At 38.1% G+C, this 21,348-nt stretch overlaps 1 protein-coding gene across 1 annotated transcript in view; it reads left to right on the forward strand.

Moving 5' to 3' along the window:
- The first annotated feature begins 636 nt into the window (after positions 1-636).
- Positions 637-21,348, forward strand: part of Qsm (Zona pelucida superfamily protein qsm) — a 38,464-nt gene continuing 17,752 nt past the window's right edge. Inside the window, exon 1 of the mRNA XM_076385667.1 lies at positions 637-816. Coding sequence (XP_076241782.1) covers positions 750-816 — 67 coding nt within the window. The 5' untranslated portion in view covers positions 637-749. The remainder of the gene's footprint in view (positions 817-21,348) is intronic.

Genomic DNA, 21,348 nt, shown 5'->3' on the forward strand with positions numbered 1-21,348 from the left:
TTGAATTCCATTATATCTGATTTTCGTCGTATTTTGACACCTACACTCACCCCTTCAATTTTTTCCCACCTGTAGCCGAACACTTTATTTAATCGCGAATAGTTTACAGAGATTAAAAAATTAGAAACTGTTGTTGTAGAAATTGTTGAGAATTAATTTTAAATATTCTTTCAATCGTTAAAATATTTTACAACGCGTTTATAAGGTGTATTATAGAAGTGCCAAAGATGACGAGAATTCGTGACAAGGATACCTGCTGCACATCAACGAACGGATACTCACGTGCGCGCCGTTAAAAAGATGTTGCCCCGTTCCGCGTCGACGTCCGGCCTGGCGCGGCGCGACAGCGGGTCCGTGGGCCCCGTATGTGTCTGTGAGCGGTTCGAACTCTCCCGCCAGTGGTCAGGCCCCGTCAGTGTCTCTTGCGTTCTCGTACGGGGAACATCTCCGGCTGGCTTGTATTACGGCGTCCCTGCTCCGCCTTTTTCTCTTGAATTCGCTCGTCGACAATTCTGTTCCGCGACGTACTTACAACGAACTTTCCCAGTGGTTGCACCACGACGGTGAGAAAGCTCGTCCACGAGGAGGCCGGGCAATCCGACTAAATGAGACTTTTCTGCGGTTAGGGCGAAAACTCTGTTCCTCCTCCTTCTTCCTCCCTTCTCCCTCCCTTCTCGTCCCTTTTTCCTCTTTTTCGGCTTCGATCTTCGAGTGTGTGTCGTCGCGAGCGACGATCAGAAGAGTAAACCATGGAGATTGGATTTTTTAAACTGATCCTGTGCTGTATATGTGTCCTCGAAACGGTGGGAGCAAATGGTGAGAAAATGTTTCAATTTTTTTAGAATAGATTACCTGAGCAGAGATGATGAAGAATCGGAGCGCGTACAGAATTTCGATGCTTGCGAGGCGTCACGTGGACGGCGGATGCGCGGCTCAAGGCCGACAGACATTCACTCGTCCGTTGCGTGGCTCGATTTCGCTATAACGCTTTCAAATCTCACGGATCTCGCGTTCTATCATCAACCTGACTAGCTGATCTTCTGTGGACTCTGAAATTTTGACGAAATTGAGCGATATGTGATAACATTTTTCATTTGCAAAGGTTAGAATGTTGATTCGGAGTATTTTTTGCTGGAAGCTATTCCAGGAAGTAGGATCTGCCTTGATTAGAGGGAGTTCCCCTAGCGTCGGATGGTGTTTAAAGCCAGACATCAACTATATCTTTAAAAAATGAAACGCAACAAGGCGACCTAATCGCAAAAATGATGGAGGCGAATGTCCTCCTTAATTAATTAATTTTCTTTTTTAACAGATATAGTGAATGGTGTGAGACACCTCTGGTATGAGGTGTCGTCCGACGCTAGGGGAAATACCCTTGCTCAAATTAAATCCATGAAAATATTGCGAAAAAGGTATGAAAGATTGGGAATTTTAAGCATAGCGTAGCAACTATCAAATTGCTTTATTATACTCTAGACATAAAGCAAGCTTAGGTGAGCGCACTTCTTGTAATGAGAAAAATCTTGAGGAATTGCGTAAGGAGCCTAATAATAGCGCACGAGAGTTGAGACTTGTGTGATTTACGCGCGAACAATAACGTTGCCCGATGAATCACGCGATCCCGGTAAATCTCATTGTCAGTATTCAACTCTCATTGCGATTGTCTATAAATTACGTTTACATTAGGCAATTTGTGATCGGGCAACCGATTTGATCAACCTGAAATTGATCAAAATTATCCGTGTGAACACAATTTCAATCGTGATACTTACGATTTCTGATCATTTAACTGAAAATAGCACATTCATCTATTTTTGGTTCAACGACAAGAAATTGACTAATCTAAACGCAGCTTTACAAACGCGGCGTGTCATATTTGTAGGATCAAACGATCGAGATAAAACGGAAGCGAAAAATCGATTTAATTACGATTCGACGGCGCACGGTAAGAAACCAGCGACATGTTCGAATAGAGGGAAAGACCGATCTTGCGTGATTTGATTTAGTCAGACAGTGTTTTTGCGAAATCGAGGAGAAGACATATTGTTCTTGATTGCTTCCCCGAGTTAATTTCTCGGTGTAGGTTTAATGGGGCCCCATCGTGCCGCTCGATCGTCCGCGATCGATTTTCTTCCTCGTTTCTCTGTCATGCCGCTTCGGATACTCGTTCGCCAGTTAACAAAATTGATTATCCAGCCTCGGTTCATTCGCGTAATGAGCGTAATTGAAGCGACTCCGAGAATGCTCATCGCATGGCGACCTTTACTGTCGCGAAAAGAAAGGGAAGAAGCGTAGGAAAGTGATTTTCCACACTTCGCGTCGCGCTTCGGATTCTTCTTCTCGTTCTTCGACTTCTCAAGGAGCTCGGAGAATCTTAAACAATCTCGAGTCATCGTTCGAGGGTCGTTCCTCCCTAGTTCGAAATTGAACCAGTTTTCCGAGATTTAAAGGGGGGAAAAGCGGGGGCCAGAGGTGTAGCTGGTTTTCGCATTCAACTCCTTGGTACTGGTCGTTTTAGATTCGTTGCACTTGGGCGGGGGAATCGTGGAAAGAGAAGGTGAAATTCGATCTAAGTAGTTCACTCTCGTCACTACGGAGTTTGTTTTTCTTCAGTAAAGAACTAACCTCTAAACTCCGTTTTTCGTTAAGGCCGAAAATAAGGGATAATGTCTGGGAACAATAGGTTATACTTATCTGGAGATAGTTCGTGAACATCCATAGACTTTATATGCAACATACATACTGCAAGCAATGTCTATAAGCCTATGCGCACACCTGGGATAAGAGACCCTGTTAGTGTACCTGAACCTACTATTGTGCTTCTATATAAATATCTATATAAATTCTATACAAATCTATATAAAGCACAATAATATGTTCAGGCATAGTAATAGGGTCTCTTACCCGACCAACAATCGGAGATCGACAGTGTTTTCTACAGCAATTGTCTTCTCCTCCATTAGATAGAAAAAGAAGGATTGTTCAATCTGTAATTGGTATTTAGATCAACCAAATTGTCAATCTAAGACCAAAAAAACGAGCACTTACAATTACAAGCAACGAAGACAGACATATGATCGCAACGAGATCGCAATAAGACCTTACGTCAAAATATCGTTGGTGTACATCAGGTCTTAAGGCTGATTACTGACTGAACAATCTTTCATTTTCTATCTAATGGATAAGAAGATAATCGATACAGAAAATTTGTAATCAGCCTTTAAACCGATAAAACTGTCGATCTTCAATTATTAATAGGTGTGCGCTTAGGCTAAGTGTGTTCAGGATTTTAAATAATTCTTTGGTCATGACTAGATAGCAGCATGTTATATGACACTGTTTTTTAACTTCCTGTGAATTTTATTGACACTTAATGGATAACGTATTGCATGCTACATTTTTTTTATATCTCCTTTATTAGTACATTTTGTCTTTGGACATTAAAAACTAGTTGTATCAGTCTATTATTACACACACTTGTTTACTCACACACCCATTCACTCGCTCATTCACACAAAAAATCGTTTTCCAATTAGCTTCCCATTGGAGTTATTTAATTTTTAGTGATTCACTTGCTATGTGACATGATCAAATATCATTTAACGTAATTATAATTATTTAGGGTCATAAAATCAGTAGAGTACAGATATTAACGGTAATTATTTACAAGACATGTAACATTCAGTTCTCACTGTTAAGAGTTTTTTCAGTAAACCGTGTCCTTTTGGAAGAATTTTTGCCAACATTTCATCAGGGGATCGAATGACACCAACTGCATTACAGCACCAATGTGTTTCTCCATCGCCTTATGAAGCTCGCTGTAATGCTGCTGAAACGTTGGGAAAACTTTTCCAAAAGAACACAGCTTATTCTCGAAAGCTTCAACATTGAGACTTTGAAATATGTTATTAAAGCAAGCGTTTTGTGTGATTTCACTTATCATATAACGGCCTCCCAGCTTTAGTTTTCGAGATAACACAAGTGGAAATGCAGTAATTCTGTATAAGGAATATGACGCAAATATACAATAAAATTTTTTGAATTCGTGCTTCATTTTTAACAAGATTGTGTTTGAATTACGATCAAGTACAAGTGTACGGAAGTACAGTTTTAGATGCTTGAAGGGTACACAAAGTAAAGGGATCTGTTACAGTCCGACCATTGACCACTTTCTCTACTCTAAGTTAAAGTTATTCCTCTTTCCTTGTTTATCCCTCAAATACCTAAAACTGTACCGTTTGAAATATTCTCGAAAACAAACAATTTTATTTGATATATTCAACTTATTCTTTCAAATTATTAATATGTCAAAGTTAAAAACATTAGAAACTCGACAGGTTGCCAAATATTTTTATACTAAATATAGGGAAAAATAATCTGACAAGTCTGATTGTAAGTGAAACGAAAGGATAATTTGACAAGGTCACGAAAAACTGAAAATTATTAAATAGTATCTAATGTTTTTATTGAACAATACGCTTATATGCAAGCCAAAGTACGCAAAGTTTTAAAGATGAAATAAAAAATAATTTAAAAAAAATAATTATTAATAGAGGACAGTATCGACAGACCAACGAAAGATTATAAAAAACATTAGCAACCCGATTGCGGTACTTTCCTGACATTGGACCAGTAGTTTATTATTAAAACATAGTACTTTTGCTTTTGAGGGTGAATTGGGCATATTTGGGAAATCTCCTTTTTATCAATAGTGTTCCAATAACCCAATACAGACAGCAAAGCAGACGCTAACATACATACCTACCTCCGCAAATCTCCCTTCGCCATTGACGAAATCTTCTACAACTCTAATAACATCTATGCTCTATATAGAGAAACGATTATATCAAATTTCGTGAAATTACGATAACCCGTTCCAGAAATACGTACACAGTAAAGTAGACCCCACGTAACATACATATATGTATGCATATACAACACACATACATTCATACATACAATATTTAATTATCAGTTTTCTGGCTTTTTCGGACTCAAGGGACTTTAAACAGTTAAGAAATGCAAACACCAAAGAGAGGGGGGGGGGCGAAATTTAGTATATTATAACAGTTGAAAAAATGGTCTTATAAAAATTAGTGTAGTGGAGATAAAATTTGTCACTATTTTTAACAAAATAAAAAAAGCATTCAATCTAAAAACGAAATAAAAACAGTTTTATTAACACGTTGGGTTCGGAACCGATTTTAATATGGTTTCCGTTAGACCGGCAAAGAAAGCTCAGTGTAAACTAGAACATATAATGTCAGTCCCTATTGACCTGCACCAGTCGAACGGAAAGGTCAGTGTCGGTCCACAAGGCCGCATGCCGTCCGGGTCATTCCACGCGAAATCGGGCACGTTTCGGAGCAAGTTCTTGTAATTTGCTCAAATTTGAATATGTTGTAGTCTTTAACGATATTTAAACGTGCCCCGAAGGATTTTTCAAAATTTTGAAAATTGTCGATTTTACAGCTGTTTGAAGTTAAGTGCTACCTTTTTTTTTAAAAAATTATAGCTATTGAACTAGTAAGTGGATGGAGATGAGCTTTACGGTGCTTATAGAGAAAACATTGAAGTTTGTAAAAAAAATTATTTCATTTAAAAAAACTTGTTTTTTAATCATCTTTTTTGCAATTATTTTAAACAAATGCAGGTTTTTAAGATGATGCGCGATTTTAAAAATCTGAAAAAAAAGGAGAATATAGTTTGATCCTTCCCCTTGATGGACAAACTTTCAAAAAGATGGACATTTTAAAATTGGCCCTGTGAAAATTGCCGAAAGTTGACGCTGCGTCGAGTAGCACTGCTGTGGCGGGCGCGTCGTCGCTGGCAGCCTACTCGACTCCAGCGGGCGAACGTGCGTTATTATTTGCAATCAAGGCGACTTCACCCAATATTATTCTACATTATCTCCGAGCATTTGCAAGGTTTAATGCAATCAATAAATATTGGTAACTCAATCTTCGTCTTATTCTTGAAAACATAAATATAATCTCTTAAATCCTAGCTTTCATTTTGAAGATTTTGGTATTAATGTAGAATGGCACTTTTTTGCAACTTCACATGGCAAAAATGAATGTGAACTTGTCAATAAGTATCATTGACAAAGAGTGAGTTACTAATATTTGCCGCCTTGATCGCAAATAATAACGCACATTCGTCCGCTGGAGTCGAGTAGGCTGCCAGGCGACGACGCGCCCGCCACAGCAGTGCTACTGACGCAGCGTCAACTTTCGGGAATTTTCACAGGGCCAATTTTAAAATGTCCATCTTTTTGAAAGTTTGTCCATCAAGGGGAAGGATCAAACTATATTCTCCTTTTTTTCAGATTTTTAAAATCGCGCATCATCTTAAAAACCTGCATTTGTTTAAAATAATTGCAAAAAAGATGATTAAAAAACAATTTCTTTTAAATGAAATAATTTTTTTTACAAACTTCAATATTTTCTCTATAAGCACCGTAAAGCTCATCTCCATCCGCTTACTAGTTCAATAGCTATAATTTTTTTAAAAAAAAGGTAGCACTTAACTTCAAACAGCTGTAAAATCGACAATTTTCAAAATTTTGAAAAATCCTTTGGGGCACGTTTAAATATCGTTAAAGACTACAACATATTCAAATTTGAGCAAATTACAAGAACTTGCTCCGAAACGTGCCCGATTTCGCGTGGAATGACCCGTCCCCAACGTGTTAATGTGGAGTTACTTTAAAACGTTTCAAAGTTCTTCCTCTGTGGTTTTCATATGTTGTATTAGGTACATGAAGGACTTCTTCTGTCGGTAGCACGGTGTCCATCAGCCAACTAATTTGTGCATCTCACTTTTTTCCACGTTTCGGGAAGTCGAACGGCAAGCGGTCTGCAACAGGCAGTTCAATGAATCACGCTTTTGTATCTTGAAATCTTTTAAGTATATTTCTCTGTGTTTCTTATGAAACATCGTCACTTGTTCTAATTACCCAAAACAAAACCCTATATGTTGTCAAGGTCAATGTCAATGTCTTAAATAATTTCATTTTTACATATGAGATATTGAGTGCAAAAGTGGACTAATTTTAATAAATTAATAAAACTATATTTTAGAACGTCTGTTTATCCGATTTTTTCAAGTAATGGGATTTTGCTATTGCTTTCTGTTTATATATATATAAATTATATTACGGTACAGATTAGTGCAAAAAAGTCATTGAACACTATATTAAACGTTACAGTACATTATTATGTTAATTGGAAATATTTTGATCTGATATTAAGAAATAAACATATCACCAACGAAATAAATATTTTGCTATACACCTACACCAGCTAATGTTATTTGCGAATTCCATAATGTGGAATATTGGTTCTAGTTTTTCGTTATGTACACTTTATACATTACACTTTGAATATATCCACCAGTGTGCAGATCAATGGAATTCATTTTGTGGTTTAGAACTAGATGTGAATATCTATAGTTACTCAAGCTCAAGGTAAGATTTCCAACAGTCAAGCATGATGATGATACCACAAACATAACAACTGAAAGTAATTTTTAATCGTAATACCTCTTTTTAACAAATCCAAACCTAAATCTATCCCAAATGATATATCCAAATCTAATTGTAAACCAAATCTAATTTAACTCTTAAACGAATTACGTTATACATTATTGGAAATACTTCTGTAGATATTTCTGAAAGTAAAGCCGGGTGACGGTTACCTGTCTAGGATTATACGCATAGCCAAAATTATTCAGGGTATTTACCTTGCTAACATGTTTGAAAGTCATTGAAATTTTTTATGAGGATCGCTTTAAAAATAGTTATCATTCTAAGAATGTGTTCTGTGCACATTATTTTCTTGACGAATTTGAAGATTTAAGAATGTGAAAATTAATTAAAAAATCTGAAAATTGCATCCACCAGTTGGTGGAGTGTAAAATACACCCACACTATTCCCTGCTCGTCGTAAGGGCGTTTAAAAGGAGGTGGAACCGAAGAAAGGCAATTCACATAAAAGTATCAGCTACACCGTAATTGTAAGAAGAGGAGAGGAAGAAAACGACTTTAATAGACGCAACATTGTAGGAAAGTGGCTCGATTTGATACCTTCCCCTGTGTTCAATAACGCGCGGAAGAAAATATAAAAAAAGCAGAGATCGTACGTAACCCAAGAAACGCGTTTCAATCACGGGATAAATCGAGTGGTTCGATTAAAATAAAGCAACCAGGCCGCAGCGGATCGTGGCAAGATGAAATATGTAGTAATCGCCGCGGTTTCGAGCCTTCACCATCCGCCCCCTTCCTCTACCGTGGTTCACGTGAAGTCACGAAAAGCTAGTAGATCCTCGCGGGAAAACGAAAAGCGGTACGTGGTATCCCCGCGATCGGCTGAAACACGTGGCAAGGAATAAAAAGTAATGAGAATACGAAGGGTCAGTGACGTAGCCGTGGAACCGGAGTGCCAGCTACTAGCTTCTCTATCCTACACGGATGACGATCAAAGTAGGCAAGCAACAAGAGGCTCGCGTGACAGGTCCACTAACTCCGAGTGTTATTAACTCGCTATCGTTTAAGGATTACGAGACGCGGAGACAATTTATGGTCAACTGACTTAGGATCGTGCATGCTTTATGCAAAAAATGTAACGGACCGCGAACTTACTGCCGACAGAAACGATCGCCCATCAGCGACTCCGTTAACGCGATACAATTAAAAAGGGACAAGTTCCAGGACGAACTGACCATCCTCTGTTTCCCTCGATTTAATGTATTAGTGAACGATTCTTCGCGAAAGGGGTTTCGAGCATGAAACGAAGAATCGAGACAAAGGCGATGGTCTCTTTCGAAGAACGATTTGCAGCAATGCGCGTGTGGAGATGCACCGAGGTCGCGGCGCATTTAATTGCAAGGCAGCGCCTCGCGATCGACCGCTTACGTTGTATGCAAAACGACTATTCGCGGAAAAGTGAATCCAGTGGGTGTCGCCAGTGTCGCAAACGAATTCTTAGAAGCCGGTTCGTTAAAAGCGATCGTTGGTTTTGGTTCCAAAAATTGCGATATCGGCGCTGATGTCATGTAACATCCGGCATGGCAATGTTCGTCCTGCAAAACGAGTGGCGCTCAAAGAGCCGGCAAAAATATAAGGAAATGGGAAAGGAAGGGATAACGTAGCGACCGCGAGGAATATAAGAGGATTTGCTGGAATGGGAATCGGAGGTGGGAGTGAGAGTTGGAGTGAGGAATCGGCTGGGAGAGGCCATAAGAAAACCGGTTGCCAATCTGCGTAGACGTTGGACACTGCCGAACAGAGAAAGAGAAAAAGAGAGTGATAGAGAACATCTACGAGACCAAAAAGATGAATACTCTGGTTTTCAGTAAACCAAACATCTACTGTCTTGCCTATCTTATTTATTTATTTATTAGTTTACTCGAGCCAGACTTGCTCCTATGGTGTATTTATATTTTTAATTTACAGTGGACCGCAACGAAGTAATTGACCTTAATATTTACTGACTTCGACACTTCAAAGGAAAAGTATTCAGTCAGTTCGTGAGTACAGTTTTATGTGCGGCAGCGTGAAATGAAGCTAGCAATTGATTGAAAGAATCTTAATTGAGAACTGCAAATACTCGCTAAATTGGATATCCCATTTACCAGACCCACGTGTGCTACTCTTGACATTAAAATTATAGATTTGAACAAAAGAAAGCATCTTCTTTTCTATTTTGGAGTAGTTAGACAAATTTTATGAAGAATGCCAAGGCAATAAACGTGGTCATTTCAAAATTTGAACAAAAATATTAAATCGGACATAAGGGGAGAGTAGAGACAAAAGTAACGGTGTCATGAAAGTAGCCAGCTTCCTTCTCCTTTCCACAAACATTCCCAGAAAAATTTCTTTTACACAGTTACATGTGTATAGTAATATTTTTTTTGTTCTATTAATCGGACCTGAGCAGTAACACAAATCGCAAGTGGTCAAGCTGAATTTGTGTATTTAAATCATTGAAATAAGTTACTGTTCTTTTAGTTATTTTTTTGTTAATATTCATAGTTAAACTATAAACATTGAGCCAACTATTTGCCAAAGCCTTTTTAGATAATGTCTTTATAAGTTCTTGTATTTGTTTTTAATTAGTCTTTTGTAGTTTATAAGGTATAACATTGTTATTCTGAAAAACATAGGTGGGGACAAAAATAGCTATAAGTAATATATGTCTTTTTTTGTAAACATGAAAGTTCAATGTGTACATATTGGCAAAGAAACAATGAAAAAACAAGGCAAGCAAAATAGTATACAGGGTAGGATATTATTACACAACAATGATTGTACATGTCTGATTTCTTTGAAGTCCTTCAGTGAAAGTTGTTTGAGAGCATTGGATTCAATATCTAATTGTAAGTAAGGGTTGCTCCCATGAAGACTGCACCATAAGTGATGTTTATTAGGTCTATTATAATTATTATTTGGAGTAAATAAAAAATATCATTAAACCAATATATGATACCAAAGAGATGTACATACGAAATTGGTTACGCTTTTATCTTCCGTTATTTAAGATTTATTTCTTTTTATAGTTATTTCAAATATGTTTATTGAGATGCTTGTTTCTATAGGTTTATATAATAGAATATCCTATTGCTTTAGAAAAAATGTTTTTACTTCGACTTTGTTAAAACAATTAATGTTATTTTTGTCCTCATAGTAGATTATATACTTTCATCTTCATCCTCTAGGACGAAAGTAGCAATGATAGTAACTGTCGAAAACTGCCATAGCTCTTTGAATACTTATCATATGAGGCTAAAACGTGGGTCAAATGAGTCAAACATACTTTTTTAAGGCATACGTTTTGGTTTTATATATTTATATAATATATTATATTTAAAAGGTAATCGACAGCTAGATTAAATGTAAAAAATGTTACAAAGTTAAACTTTTGCGAAGTTAAACAATTTTAAGCGTATGTAAATATCATTGGATTGCAATCATGATCAGTCATAAGTCTCATAGAACGTGTACTGAAAAAATACTATACCTTCTCTAGTAATATTTCATACTTAGTAAAATTTGGAAATCATAAAAGTGATGCATATTTAAAATGCGGAATAATGAAAGAAAATTACTTCGAATGTCCTGAGTATAGTGAGATTAAAGATTTTTGTTGTGAATCTCCGTCAGAATCTCAGAGCTTTTATAGTAAACTGAAATATACGATTTATGTATTAATTTTTATTCATTCTTGCTCAAAATACTAGGACTCAAGAAACCAAGTAAAGAGAGAGGAATAATTATAGCTCTCGAAGAGGATTAAAAAAAGAATATTCGAGGTTAGTGAAGACAAAAAAATCAGCTGTACTGAAGAGTAGAGATCGGTTAGGAAGTTCAAATCGTTCTCTCGTTGATCGAAGCTGAAATCAAAACGATCTTCCCGCCTGGGAGGTCTGAAAACGAAACGGGCTGGGATTTCCAGATCGGAAACTCGATCTTCGATCTCCTTAGAAGGCCTAGTTATCAACTGATCGATCGCTCGATCTCTGGACACGACTAATAGGTTCGATTCACCCCTAAAAGGATGGGAGCCAATTCTTCCTCGCGCGACTCTTTCCTTTCTTACTGGTTCTTTATTCGTTTGTTGATAACACTCTATAATTTGAGATGATATTAATTGAGAATACTAAATGTATTAGTCGCATCAAATAATTCTTTTTCTAGCGCATTCCACGAATTTCTTTATGCAGTGTTTTTCATTCAGTAGAATTAAGTCTACGTTATTTTATCGTTCAACGATCTATGGCACGCTTGCAGTCGATTTTTTCTCTCATCTTTCCACGAATTCAGTCGTGAAGGTTGCTCGACGACAGATACCGGTGTCCAGAGAAAAATTTGTACAGTTATTACACCGTTGCCCAGTGAAAACGTTCGCTAGAGAATCGTGACCTTCGACATAGAGACTATTTACGTCGACTGCCGCATGAATGGCGATACATCGGATGAAGAAACGTGTCGCCTATTCTTCGCCGCTTCTTTAACGATCCATGCCATGCTGACTACGTTATTCCCTCGTAAACGTTATACTCCATGGGAAGCTCCTATAATAAAAACCAACTGGTGAAGTCTCTGAGTGTAGAAATTTCTGCTTAATACGAGTTCCTACAAATTCCACGCCCCAATAAAAACTGTTTTCTAAGTTCGATGAGCTGCTTCAGGCCATGCAAAAAGTGTGAAATCGGTAGAGCAGAGAATCGTTATTTTCTCCTATGAAAAGACCATTTCGATTCGCTTGCTTTGTTGCCTAAAAAGTGTATAACTGCAGGATCTCATGTTCCTTCGTGTTCGTAAAATAAAAGCGATCAAAATGTCCTCGGGCTCGAAATAGCATGTAGTAACGATGCAAGATCATCCTCTGGGTTAAGATCTCCTTTGTACCGAGATCTGCCGATCGAATGTACATAGCGAGGCTTACCCTGGCCGCGATAGGTTTCGTGACCTCTTCTCCCAGTGGATTTCTGCGTCTCTGTAGTTCACGCGGCTGTTCTCCCAGCCAAATATGGCGGATACCGGTCGAACCACTCGCGGTGCACGCGTGTCACCGTGACTGCGTGGGCACGCGTGCCTGTGCGTGTGGAGACGAAGAACAGACAGGAGCACCCACGGGCGAATTCCTGCCGTTCGACGAACGCCACACGATGCCGTATAAGCTTCTCCCTCGAAGAGGCTCGCCGTAAAAATCGCCCACCGGTACCGAGCCTCCGTTTTAGGCTCTACCTTCTTGCGAGGTCGTTTAAGATCCCTACGCGTCGATTGACACGTAAAGTTTTCTTTCAACGAAGGTGGAACCGATTCATCAATTCTCTATTAGGCATTTTACTACTTGGAGATACTGCTATCTTATAGTTAAATCTTTTTATGTCGTTTATAAAAATTGTGCTTGGCTTCACTTTTTTAAGCCTAGAATCTGTATATAATCTGTATATATGAAAAATAATATAGAGCTGTAGGCTAATCGTGTAGATAGAGGATAGGTAGTAGAAGTAGATATCCAATATGGCTTTCATTCAACCCTTAACATACTAAAGTAGAGTCATTCAAGTTTATTTGAGGCCTAAGTGACAACCCCACTTTGCTATACTAGAGGTTAATGTCATAAAGATTTCAAACGATGTAAATAATGCACGCGATCTTCTGCTATATAGAACACAGAATAATGCATTTATTGTATTGTTACTTAAAATTATATTGAAGGCCTATGGAAACATGAGCAATGAATAGCTTCAGAATACAATTTCCTTTTACCACCGTTCACTTTATTTAGATATCGTGTATTTCAGTTTTATGTAATTTTATTATTTAATCGATAGCGAGTAACTAAAATATCTAGCGAGGAAATATCTATCTAATATCGAGAAGAAAAGTGAGCCTTTCAACCTCTACTTAGAAACTGTTGTATGTCACAATTTAACAACATACTGCAACCGTACAGCTTAGAGTCACGAAACACTTATATGTAGGCACAGTTAACATTCTCGATGTTATATAAACTCGCTAGAAAATTTAAAAGTGAAACGCATCGAGTGGGTTTAGTGGTTCAGCTTCAAGGATCTCCACCTACCGGATCTACGCACGTAGGACGTAATTTCAAGCTGGTCTCTCATCGCGTATAAAGTAGCAATTTTCAAAGGACGAAGAAACATGGAGTCAGCAAGTCACTACAATTTTCTTTCTATCACTGTATCGGAAATAGTACTGTTTATGTCTGTCGACGTACTTCTTCATCGATCTTACCACTCGGTTTGAATAATCATCTACTCATCGATTTGTATAATCGTTCAATTTTCTTCACTCTCTCCTAATACCAGTTGTTTTCAACACTGACAATGATCGGTGGAATACATGCTAGGAACAAGTTTCACGATTCTCTTCTTTCATTGACAGTAGGTAATCAAGAATCGCATAGTTATTATTCACTCTCTTATTTACTTCGTTTTGATTCCAAAAAGTTGCCAGTCATTCTTAATTCATTAGGAAAAGGTTTATTTTCATTCAGGATGTATCTATACTCATTCTTAAAAAATTCTAGTTGAGTCCGGCTTTTAATCATCCGCTTATACGCAACAGCATGTGTAATTTAAAATTAGTGTTCCAGTCAACCTTCCACGTTTGTTCGGCGCCGCGTTTTATCGCTTCTTTCACAAACCTTCCCGCTCGATATAAATTCAACGTCCCCGAGTAAGTGTATTCATTTCCGCGTCGATTGCACGACGAACATCCATGTGAACGTTCAGGAACCAAACCGCTCACATAGTTGCAATTACAGTTGAGGAAACATTAATAAATTGATAAGTAAGAGCATGTTAAAAGCAACTTCACAGTAAAACGCCAGAGATTAATAAAGAATTAATGCTAACGAACGTATTAATTATGACGTCATTTGAGAAGAAGTAACTACCATAATGCTTACAGAATAAAGTGCCAGTAGAAAATGTTAGCGAAAGTCCTGTGTACTGGCGACCGCTTTGGGGGGATCCTGCATCGGAAAAAGCACGAGGGAATTTCCTCAATCAGATAGAAAGTCGAAAGGTAAAAACAGGAGACATCGGCTATAAAATAACGGCAATGAAATGGCTGATTAACGAAACTGCCGGCTGCGTATCGTTTCGTATCTTCGGCATCAAATTAACGGGGAATTACAAGGACGATTATAACGGTCGTTACGAACCATGCTTGCGCAAATTCTCATTTAGAGCCGAAACCTGAATAACGTTAAATCGACATTATGATGCGTGACCGATTCACGCGTAAGTGTTTTCGCGACAAATACTCACCTATCATGCTCGTCTGGAGCGATCACCCCGAGAAATCCAAGAATTAACAGTGTTTCGATATCGAGGCAAACTCTGATTCGACGTTATGGCCGGCAATTAGTCTGATTGGTGAGCGTGACGATGCCCCTTCTCTCAAAGAAAAACCCTCTAGGAATCGGTGGAAACTCATCATCGGAGGTCTGCGGACTCTGAAGGATTCTTCGAGGCTACAAGCAGCGCATTTGTAAGGATTAAAAAGCCGTCTTCTTCAGGGAAGCGTGTCGAGTATGCGCCGCCACGCGTTCGCGAGCGGGCGAGCGGGCGAGCGACCGAGGCGAGCGTGTTATCGCGGCTGAATCGCGCGTATAGGTTCCCAGACGCACGCGTCGTTCGTGCGTGTCTTTCGTCAGCCGCTGTATCGGGGAATTCCTCCTTTCTGCCAATGCGCTCTTCGATCGTTAGCTCGGCTATCAAACGCAATAAATTTGCCCTTGCATACGCGTTTGCTCCAATGTTTACTCGTACTTTGAGATAATTGCACGTTACGGAGTACAGTAATGACACGGGTGAAATTAAAAGTAAATTAACGATCCACGAAACATTGCTGAGTTGTTTCGTGGTCGCGAATAGTTTCGTGAAAATAAAGGTCTCTCGAGGGAAATGCAAAGTTTTAGGACTTTATTTTATAAAAATAATAGCATTAGACGGAATATAAAATATCCGTGGTTTGAAGATAGAATCACCTAACCTAAGGTATTAAAACCTGACCAAGGAATGACCAAGGTTTTAAAAACCTTGAATATAGGCCTTAGTTCAAAATTCAAAAGGTAGAATCTGTATATTAAAAACAAAACTGAATCAAAAAAATTTTTTCCCCGAAAACGAAAATGCAATAGAACACAGATTCATAACACGGAATTGGAATTCTACACTTTAAATGTCAATTTTTTATGTTGAAGAGGTTCTAACAGAGAAATAGTGTATGCTTGTTACATCTTTATCATCTTTTACTTTGTCAACTATTTTTAGTGTTCATCAACCATCGGTACAGTGTCTTAATATCTTTTCAGCGGAAGATGGCTAATTAATTTGCGGAAATAAGCTCTAGTAATTGTCGAAGAACTACTGCAACACTACTGCATTTTTGAAAGCGACAAGAAATTTATCATCGTGATTTTAAGGTGATACCGAGAAGTCTAGCGTTATTATCCCTTGGGAGACGTTCTCGAATCAAGAGAGAAAGGACAGAGTCGCGGAAACAATTAAATCCCTTGATCAGATAAGTCCGCGAGTATCCTCCGGAAAATGTATTCCGCGCTCAGGTCGAGAGCTACAAAGTCTGGATAATAAAGCATGCCGGAAGTTGTCCGGAGATAGATCCCGTCGATCTCGATCCGATATCTCGATACGACAAGAGTACGAGGAAGTCCCTTTAAGCAACTAAGGATTATCGTTTCCAGAATAATTCCGCGATGAATTACTACACCACGTCTGGCGCGATACGTTCTCGTTCTACTTGCAACGCATTGTGAAGCTGCCTCGAACAATTTATCACGAAGCTGCGATTACACATCGAGAAAGTTGGTGGCATATTATAGACGATAGTAGCTTCAGGCTGGAAGAAATATAAACTTGTTCTTCTTACGAATATCTCTTTTGCGATTGAAGCAGTCGTTGCAGAAAAGGAATATTACTTTTCCAATAAATTTGTTACTTTTCAAGCGCAGTTGGAAGCAAATACAGTGACTTGTGAATCTCTGCTCGAATTAAATTTACATGTTTGAATTCTTAAAATGAAATTGCACAAAAGTAAAAGGGAGTTTATATACACTGTGGTAGTTCCTTCAAGTAAATAATATTCTACATACATAAGAATGTACAATTTGTGAGTTACGGTAACCTTGAAACTGAAGAGATCTCTTGACTGTGTAATAGATGTTTTTACATAATATGTAATAGAAGTAGTTCTACATAGAAAAATATTCTACATGTCACTACTACTAGTTTGCGTATATGATATGAAAGAGTATTTACTAAATAGTTAATAAATGCTATCATTTTTCAGACTTTAGGTTTTGTACAGGAAAAGATATACAGAGTGTTCGACAACAGGTGTCAGAAATTTTAAGAGGCTATTCTACTTACTATAATGAGACGTCTAAAATTCACGTGAAATACGTCTGATTTGGGACTTATTCTACTGACGACGTCTACTAACTAAATCGGACACAACGAAATCAATAAAATAAGTCCCAAGTCAGACACATTTCAGACGAATTTTAGGTGTTTAGGTGTCCTTAGCAGATAATAATTCTGAAATGAAATCTTAAACGTAATTTTGTTATTCTTCATTTTTGTTCTATTTCTACGTGTAGAATCACTCAGTTCTGACACCTGTTGTACCTTGTGCAATTGTACACCTATACAGGGTGTAACAACTCTAGCTTTCGATATTTTAAGAAATCTTACGAAATCTAAATTCGAACACAAAATGTCCTATAACATAGTGTTCGATCTGCTCTCGTTTTGCAGTAATAATGTTTTAAAATTAGTACCATGTTTGGAAATGAAAAATAACTAACGCATATCGGCGAGGTAAACACATTGAAAGAGTCAACAAACTTAACCCATTCGATTGTGTGAGAAATTTTGTTTGTTACAGAAGCTCCTAGATGTTAAGATCTTCATAGACATAAGTCCATTACCGGACTTCTACTGCGAACGGTCCCTTTTTTCTCGATCACTAGGTCATACTTGAACAGTTGGTTGCTAACAATCTTTTGGTGTACACTTCATCTGTGTATTATCTACATTCTTTCCCACAAGCATTTTCGATCTTTAAAGTTTTATAAAAGTTTAATTATAAGAAATACAATAAAATGTTGTAAGTCTTTTTGCTCTATTTCTGTCCTTTAATGTACCTGTAAAATTACACAATTTGCTGATTGTTAGTTTAGTACATAGACATCTTATCATTATTATTGAAAAACGAAGGCAGATCGAATTCTATGTCACTGGACATTTTGTGCTCCAATTTGGATCTCCTAGCATACTTTAAAATATCGAAAGCAAAATCGCAAGTCTGTATCACGAATCTAGCGGGACAAAACCTAGGACAGTGTATGTATAGGTATTGATACCACTATATCAAAATGCTAGTTCTAAATGACAATTGCAATATCGGACGATGTCTTTTTCTTTTCTAAATTCCAAAATATTTTTTTCATATAAAATACATTTCTGTTAGCATTTAAGTATTCAACAAAGTTCAATTTCAAACGAAATTCGGATTCTCAAAACTCGAGAATCTTGAGGTTTTCAAGAGTCCGACATTATCGAAATTTCAAATATTTTTGAGAATATTAATATTCTCGGGAAGCGTAATACGTACATACTTTCGGGACATAATCTTGAAAATAATTATCATCTCGTTTCAACTTCAATTTCCGGATTTTTGCACACCTCTAAAAACTCTGATGATATTCAACAAGACGAAACAACATTTGAGTTCTCGAAATTTTCGAGAATCACGGTATTTTCAGGGTCCCGTCCCGACTCCGAGAGAAATTCCTATCTTGTCCCGACCTGACACTTTCGGGGTCCTGAACACCTCTAGTTTATACATAGTACTTGAAATATTTATTCAAACGCCTCATCTATTCGAGCGTGATTTACAGATGCAAACATATCCTTACAACGCCCAAAACTTGAAACTCAAGTATACATATGATCTGCAGATAATAAAAACACTAATATATTATTTTTGGAGTTAGTTATACGTCTCATTACAGTAATCCAATTCGAATTTTGTAAAATAGACATACACAGACCGCTATGCGATGCCTAGCATAGACCACTCTTATAACTCGTAATGTATAAACAATTTGATCCAAACGGTACGTAATATGTATGTGTTGTTTATATGTATACTAATTAGTTAGCGCAATCGTCGCTATCCTATAGCACTATTTGAGATTTAGATAAACAAACGCAATCTGATCTAACAATTAAGAATTTAATATTTTAGCATCCAACTGTAAGCTCTCAAATTTTTCTAAAGTAGCTTACAGAACTTTCAACTACTTATATATAGAAAGTACATCTATAAGTCTACAATTTGCTGTATTCATTTTTAGAATTTTACTTAAAGTTAGTATTTGATCAAATATTTTCAATTAATTGGTGAATCTTTGCCTAAATTGGACCAACAGTAATTGTCTGCATTGGACTGATTCAACATAGGTAATAGTAGAATTTTACAAAAACAATATCATTTTAAAAGGCAAAAAAGAACTTTGAGTAATTTGTGCCTTAAGAATTGAATGGAGAGTGTATAAGAGTAGATATGAAATTTAAAAAGTATTATTGCTTAGATTGCTGACTTTTACTATGAAATAAAATACTGTATGCTGACATTTACGTAATATCTATGTAAACTTATTAAAAAAATTTAATTATTTTTACACTATAATCCAGTGGTTCAATTTAGAAAAACAAAGGTTTATCCCAGGAACCCAGTTGCTCTAAATGGACTGATGTCACAATTTATTATAAAAAGGTACCTGTCTAACTTGTGTTACATTTTGGAAAAAACCCATCACATTATCTTGAAAGTATAAGTAGTAATATAGTTTTCCGCTACTACTTACTCAAATAACAAAAATATTTTATTACCAGCCGACAGTAAAGAGTATTTGCATAATTCAAATTCAGCAACCTTCCCCCATGTAACTTTAAGATACTTTTTTCGCAAAACGACAATTACCGCAGCTACTGATGCACTTTTACGAATGACAAAGAGCAACTCAGGCTTAAGGTCCCGTTAGGCGTCGGTCGTAATTAAGGAATCCTGACTGTGCCGAAATCCCAACTGGCGAAAAGAGTACCGCAGATGCCCTCAGGGAAAAAAATCGACGCAGTTCGTTACGTCTCGCGTACAATATATTTAAAGAATGCGGGCCGAAAAAATGCGTGGCGAAGAGGCCGCGTAACGATGCATGTGAACGTTTTATGCACTAGCGAGCCCAGGCGTAAAATCGTTCAAATAATCGCGCCGCCGCGTCCCGCCGATTTAATCGTTCCCAAGATTACCGAAAATGTGCATAACGGTAATCGCAGGTCTCGCGCATAATTCGTGCACGGCTCCTAGCCGCTGCGCCGCGATAAATTATTCATTCTGCATTCGATGCGCGCGTGGTGCACCTTGCTCTTTGTGCCGCTTGCTTTTCGTGACTAGCCACGGCTGTCTCGACGACCAGTTGTTGGTATTGTCCTCGATTTATTCCAATTATCTCTTCTCGCGTCGAAGAGGTCTTCCACTAACAATTCAATTCTTCTTATTTTCTTTGTTCCCTCTTGCGCCTCCTCGGGACTTCATTTATTACGATGGTAAAGAAGAGAGCAAAAGGACCACGCGGAGAACCATAGTTTCACATAGAAGATCAGATTATCGGCGCATGCAGCAAAAAAGTATCAGGGAGATACTAGCGAGATATCGAGCACCGGCAGTCGTTGTTACAACCTGCAGCGAGCAGAGACCATATGCAGTCGGTTTCGCGGCGATTCTGTCGATTCCCGCGGTCCTATCGACAGAATCATGGGCCGCTAATGATCTCTGATGATCAGTGATTTACCGCTGGCAGCCGTTGTGTAATCGGACCGGCGTGTATAGCCACGACCAAAGGAACCGGAATGAAATCACCGTTACCGAGTCTTTCAGCCGCTCCTCTTTTATCACTCTCGCGGCCAACCTGCCTCGCATCGATTACGAACTTTCGATCCTGTTACGCAGTCGCGCTCCATGCGTTCTGCTCGCTGACTCCTGCTCGACTCGCGCGCATCCACAAAGGAAGTTCCATTTGATCCTATAATTTTCAGTCAAGAATCGCCTGGAACGTTAGATCATAATCGAACCCATTCTTCTGACACCATTTCAAATGCCTTAGATTCTCTGGATGCTACTTGTCGGCACCCATGTACAGTAGTTAACCTTAGGGGAATTTATCGCGAGATTTTTTCTAAATTGCTCGCTTGATGGGAAGAAGCGCAACAATTGTATTGTTAGGGTCAGAGAATAATCAACGCGACGGGACGGTCGCGCGGCGAGATCGGGTCATGGTGACGAGTAGAAGAGAAGTAATTGAATTATGTAGAAAGCCGACATTTGAATTAGCTAGGTCGCGTTGACGGTCGCCACTGAAACGCGAACGGCAAATTTATTTGCATAACTGCGAAAACGTTTAATTAATGTCACGCGTAACGAGGAACTCCAACCACTCAGTGAACGTAGCTCACTGGAAATTGTGGCAATTAATATCACGCGTTCTTAATTAAGAATCGATATTCCGTATCGTGTAGCAATTAAAAGCTTTTCGCGTCTTTTTAACGTAGCGACTTATATCAATTTGTAGAATCACTTCATTTGTCGACCTTGCATTAACTATTCCTCTGCTCGTTGGATGGCCTTTTAGTTGAGAACAAGATCAGATCTCTCTTTTGACTCGCATCCGTTTGTGCAAAATTGTTACTTCTATACTATAGAATTTACTATATCAGAGATATAGA

The sequence above is a fragment of the Calliopsis andreniformis genome, chromosome 9, assembly GCF_051401765.1.
Source record: "Calliopsis andreniformis isolate RMS-2024a chromosome 9, iyCalAndr_principal, whole genome shotgun sequence".
Lineage (NCBI taxonomy): Eukaryota > Metazoa > Arthropoda > Insecta > Hymenoptera > Andrenidae > Calliopsis > Calliopsis andreniformis.